Source organism: Cyprinodon variegatus, unplaced genomic scaffold, assembly GCF_000732505.1.
Source record: "Cyprinodon variegatus isolate N-32 unplaced genomic scaffold, C_variegatus-1.0 Scaffold187, whole genome shotgun sequence".
Classification (NCBI taxonomy): Eukaryota; Metazoa; Chordata; class Actinopteri; order Cyprinodontiformes; family Cyprinodontidae; genus Cyprinodon; species Cyprinodon variegatus.
Genome location: NW_015150640.1, coordinates 509919 through 515869, shown reverse-complemented (window position 1 = coordinate 515869; position 5951 = coordinate 509919). Strand labels below are relative to the sequence as shown.

The window sequence follows — 5951 nt, the reverse complement described above, 5'->3', positions numbered from 1 at the left end:
GACAGGTTTCAAGTTAATTTATGCGTCAATAAACTGTATCAGAGGAGTAAGCGCAGCCCTGTGTCATCAGCGATGCGTCTCTGATGGCCAGCTCCCATGTTTGAATAATACTTTGTAATAAATACACCTTGCAGCTTTATTTGCTGTGATCAGTGGGAATAAAGTAGTTTTATTATGTTTTTAAGTGGGAAAATCCACCTGAGAGGACATGTACCTGTATATAAAAAACGTGCCCTATAGTCCGGTGCGCCTTATGTGTGTGTTAAATACAGAAAAGGCACACATAACTGAGACTGCGCCTTTTAGTACGGTGCGCCTTATGGTCGTGAAAATACGGTAAGTTGTTTTTAGTGAACAGTAATAACCTGGTTAGTAGCTGGAGAGAATGTAGCTGTGGTAGCTCAGCTGATAGACAAACATACCTTGTTGTTTACATGGTCGCCGCTGACAGCTATGGGGTACATGACAAACTTGCCGCCCTCATCATCACTGGGAGCACAGTTAAGAAGGTTATCCGGGTCGTGTTCTGCTCCAAAGTTATGGCCCAGCTCATGAGTGGTAACCAGGTCCGCTTCCTGACCAGGAATAATGTGGTTTATTGGCAGAAATGTGAATGAATATGTAAAAAAGGTATTTCCATTGGATACTTTCAAAAAATTGTTTCCAAACATTTTTTTAAAAAGTAAAAGAACATGTACAGCAAACAGATGCAAAAACCAGCTGAGTTTGGTGGGAATGAACATTAAATGTACTGTTGCCAAGTCTCAACCTATTGGCTGTTCTAAAACTCGCTAGATGAAACCATCGCCTAATTTCCATATCCGGTAATGCTTTAATTCAGACCATAGGAGATAAAAACCCTATAAATATGTTTAAAAACTAAAAATGAACACTATAAAATAAATTCAGGTTTCCGATAATATTTCACCTGAACCAAAATTATATAAATCAATCCTGGTTTGTTATCAAATTCAAATTAAAGACAGGGGATGAGGCTGAATATGAATTCAATTGAGGCAGGGATCTATTATAGTGCAACAGTTAAAAAAACAGAATAAATATAATGTTAAATATTATATTAACATAGTGCTTTAGGGTAGATCAGAGAAGCTTTGCATATGTGTTATTTATTTTCAGCGGGGAAACAGAGGAGCCTCTTCTCTCTCCTGCTTTAACCAACTGGTTGAACACAGCAAACTAAAAGTGACAGCTGCTTTCAAGGTGTCATCAAATTCTCCAACATCACAGAAAAAAGCAGATAGATTTCTCACTGGTCAACTTTTGATAGAGAGAGATTCCGAAAAGTCAATTTCCTATAATCACCGTTGCTAAGTTAGCAACAATGATTATCGGTTACTTTAACTCAGGCATCCCCAAATTCGGTCCTCAAGGCCCGCTGTCCTGCAGGTTTTAGAGGTTTCTCTACTTCAGCACAGCTGGTTATAATGATTGCATTAGACCAAAAGCCTGTTAATCAGCTTTCAATTAAAATCAGCTGTGCTGGAGCAAGGAAACCTCTAAAACCTGCAGGACAGGGGGCCTTGAGGACCGAGTTTGGGGATGCCTGCTTTAACTGAAAACTGCAGCACAGATAACAGGGTTTATACAGGAATGGGTAACTCTAATGTAATGCTTTTTTAATGCTCTTAGAAATAATTTTAATGGCATCAACAAGTACCCATGACTATCATATAAAACATGGAAAAATCCTTCGTCATCTTTACCGTCGACAGGCTGCAGCCATTTCCCCGAATTCCTCGTTTTCCAGCCACATTTGTGGAAATTTGCATTTTCACACTTTTTCTCCACCGTTAGCTTCTTTTCCGGACATACGACTTTACGATCAACCAGAAACAGTTCCGCTCAAATATATTAGGATAAAATATATCTGACGAAATAGTTTTTATAAACTTTTTTTTTTTTTTATAAAGCATTTTTAATTCAACAATAATCACGTTTTTATTTTTTATTTAACCTTTATTTTACCAGGAAGTCCCTTGAGATAATCTCTTTTTCGAGGGGGACCTGAATTAATTTTAATGCCAATTAAGGCCTTAATTTAAAAAAACAATAATTTAATGACTTTTAATCATTTTTAATGACCCGTGGAAACCCTGGATAATCAATTCTTTCAAACTTAACCCTTAAAAAAAAACGACAGACCTTTGTGAGGATGGTTTTTCCGTAGTTCTTGGTGCTGGTCAGGCCGGTGTTGAGGTAACTGGGCTTCTTTGCAGAGTGAGATGGGTAATAAGCTATAAAGTAATAAACATAAGAGAAATGTCTCAATCTTTTGGTTATTCTAAAGATAACTGGTCACTAAATGTTCCCTGAGGTTTAAAATACCCTTTAAGATTCTAACAGAGGTGATTTTACTGTCTCAAACATCATTTTAACCCTGTGTCTGGTTCTTAGCTAGAGAAACTAAGCTGAACGACGTTTCTTACGTCCTGAGCAGATTCCACCCAGCGGGGTATTTCTGGGGGGAGCGACGTAGGCCAGGCCCAGCGTTCCCTTGTCAAAATCCTGGTAGGTGAACAGGTGAGCCAAACACACAGTGGAGGCGTTTTCTGCAATATCTGAGCTGAATTGCTGTTGGATGAAAGGAAAAATATTTTCAGGTGTTGCATGTGTTTATAATAATTAAGTAAAATGACCAACAAGATTATATCAAAATGAATAGCTTCACAGTTCTGCCCAGTAATGATCCAATTATCCATCTTAAATCGTATTTAGTCCAGAGGTTATCAGTGTACAAATACATAAATGAAGAGGGTTTTTTCTTTTTTTTTTTTTTTTACCTCCAGAAGTTTCTTCACCTCCCAGACCTCCTCGCCTGCCACAGGGCTGTTCTCCATGTTATAGTGTGCCCAGCCGGCCCCAGACATGCCGGGGGGGCGCTTCGTCGGCTCTTTGTTAATAATAATCTGACAACAGAAAGAAAAACCAGATGATTAAGAGCAGTTAAAAAATCTCAAGTTTCAAAATCTAAAAAACATGCCTGAAAGTCTAAAGTCATACAAACGATTAACCTTTTTTGCCAACTCATAAATTCAGATGCTTTTAGAGGAATTCCCACTTTACTCGTAATTATTGAACTTTAAATGGTGATTCATATAAACTTGTCTTTTTACAGAGAAAGGAGATTTATGTAAATGTAATGTTAAATTCTGCTTTTTGACAGTAACCAAAGAATAAAACAAAATAAATGAGGAATCCATGTGGCTTTGGTTGTTCATGGTGACATAGATGTATGTTTGCTGAAGTCTGGCTCTGATTGGTGGATCAGCACCTGGTAATGACTCCAAGTCACCGCAAACTGGTATTTAACCCAGACAGGCTGAGAAAGCAGGAGCAATAACCATCACTCTGTTAACATTTGGTTGGTAGAAACCTTTTTCATTGGATGTTAAACCTTCTAAATGTGTACTGCTCATTAATGATTTTCTTTAACAGTGATGCTTAGTTCCGAATCCAAATTGGAGAAGCTTACAAAAAATCCAAACAAACTAAAGTCAGACCACAAATTAAGACGTTCAATACTTAATTTATTGCTGATACTAAAATCACAGCTAACTTTAATGTTTACACAAACTTTAAAACTGGTTCGTTTCTAACATTGGATACCAACTCTGTTATTAAACTGCGAATAAGCACCCCAAAGAAGAAGATGGAAAGACAAAGACACCTTGTGCAATATGATTTGGTTTGAAATAGGCTTAACTAACAACCTTTTTGCCAATCGATTGCTTTGTCGTATATTTTTCGATTAATAACCAGAGATTAATAACAAAAGGTTCCTTAAAGATTTTTCACAAAATTTAAACCAGGTGAAACTAAAACATTTAGTTTTTGTTCTTTTACCGTTTTAGTATAATTACTGCTCTAAGCAAGTCGCTCTGTCAGCTAGAGTCATTTTTTAGTCTCTATACTCCATTAAATAATTAATGGATTACTAAATTTGTTGACTATTTCAATAATTGATTAACAATGATTTGATTTTAAATTTGATTATACTAAAATAAATATGTTTTTATTACATTGTGGCATAAAGGTCTACTGTAAAATGCCAGTGCATGATTAGTTCATACAAAATGAACTGCTTGTTGGATTTTTTTTGGACGCATATCAATTTTAATGCATATTAAAGTCTTTAAGCATAATTTCTGGCATTAGTTTTGAAATGTTAAATAGTAAAACTAATTCTAAATTATATTCTTTGTAGAGCTGATATTCATATTGGTATGGAAAAAAAATGCAGCTTTATTAAATAATAAAATTTGAATAAAAGAGGAAACAATTCAACCTTTAGAAAAAGCTATAAGAGAAAATACATATTTGATCTAAAGAATGACACATGCCAACTTAACACTACAAAATAGCAAAATGTAAAATTGAAAGATGGAGAGTAATCCAACTTATCCTTTAATTTTTACACTAAAATACTTCTTCCATTACATCATGCAGTGAATTTACAGAAATAACCTATCCACAAAACTATGGCAACAAACAGCAGGAAAAAAATGCAAGGAGAACAAAAAGTTCATTCATTCAAGTAATGTACTGGATTAGACTGGTTCTGTATGACAGAAGACAAAGTCTTCACATCTAGGGGACAGAATATAAAAGATCCCATAAGTTGATGCATAACTCTTCAATGAGAGAGTCCCTGTCCTACAGTAACAAAACAATGTCTCTATTCATTCACAAAGTAAATGAATCTACCCCCCAGGAGTGTATAAAAAGCTCACAGTTCCTCTAAAATGCTATTCACAAACACGCTGAAGAGCTGCTTTATTCTGAGCTGGGTTTCTGGGAGTGACGCTACATAAAATGAAGATATTATGCAGCTGAGAGAACAACTGTTCAAAGCGACAGTGATGCATAACAAGGTCTAGAGGGAAAAGAAAACATTTCTTAGCTGCATACCTGTTGGATCTGGACCCCGTAGTCTTTAAATTCATTATTCCAGGTGGTGTTTCTATAAATATCATCAACTCGATCAATCAGCTCAATCTGTGACAAACAGGAAAGGAATCAAACACATGGAATGGAACATAAATTATAAATGATTGCAGTTGTTTTCAAACTCTAGACTAGAGGAAATAAATTAGCTCATTAGAAGCTGAACAGTAAAGGACTTGAGGATGTCAAACCAGGTAGTTGAGAGTGATGCTTTCTTGGCTGCGGCCCATTTGTTTAAAGAAGCGGTAGTCGGCCACCAACAGCAAAGGGCAGGTATTCTTCCGGTGGTCGTGAGCTTGTCTTTTCACTCTGTGCAGGGACTCTACAAGGAAAATATAGGAAACATGGTGAGGAAGCTGCAATATGCACATTTTAACTGGAGTCGCATCAAAGACAGTAAACATTCTTTAGACATGAATCATTTAAATGTTTATTAATGAGGTCAGATTCGGTTAACCTTGCGCTGCAAGCTGGATTGCAGCGAGATCTGAGTTTTCAGTCTCACAACAAATCTTGAATGTAGAACTCAACTTGGTTCTACACATATCTGGCTACTGTCAGGTTAAGATTTGGTTTCAGATGATGATAAAGTATGAATAAGTATAAAAACATGTTTTAAACAGTTACATATCTATTGCGAGTAAAGAAATTAAAATAACTCTAGCCTGGCTTGTGTTTACATGGACAGAAGTCATGAGCTGAGAGGACGTTAACTTTCTTTACACTAACTGAGATAAATCAGTCTGTAAAGGTTTAAAATCCATTTGTAAAGCTTTGGGACTCCAGCTAATCTAGTCAGAAACGGAGAAAACATCCAACAATGGAGAACCTTTGCAGGAGCAGCTGACCAATCAACAACTCACCCAAAAGGTCACAAAAGACTTAAAAACTGCAGCCTTACTTAAAGGAATAGTACACCCAAAACATGATTAGCCTTCATTTTCTACTCACCCCCATGCTGAACAACACTCTGGAGTACTTTTTTG

At 36.3% G+C, this 5951-nt stretch overlaps 1 protein-coding gene across 2 annotated transcripts in view; it reads right to left on the bottom strand.

Annotated features, from left to right (window-relative positions):
• LOC107087577 (disintegrin and metalloproteinase domain-containing protein 17-like) overlaps positions 1-5951 on the bottom strand; it is a 28872-nt gene that overhangs the window by 11935 nt on the left and 10986 nt on the right. For both annotated transcript variants that reach the window (XM_015379228.1, XM_015379229.1), the window contains exons 6-11: positions 5157-5287; positions 4930-5016; positions 2802-2927; positions 2448-2592; positions 2164-2255; positions 423-575 (exon numbers count right to left, since the gene is read on the bottom strand). In XM_015379228.1, the coding sequence (XP_015234714.1) occupies positions 423-575; positions 2164-2255; positions 2448-2592; positions 2802-2927; positions 4930-5016; positions 5157-5287 (734 nt within the window). The remainder of the gene's footprint in view (positions 1-422; positions 576-2163; positions 2256-2447; positions 2593-2801; positions 2928-4929; positions 5017-5156; positions 5288-5951) is intronic.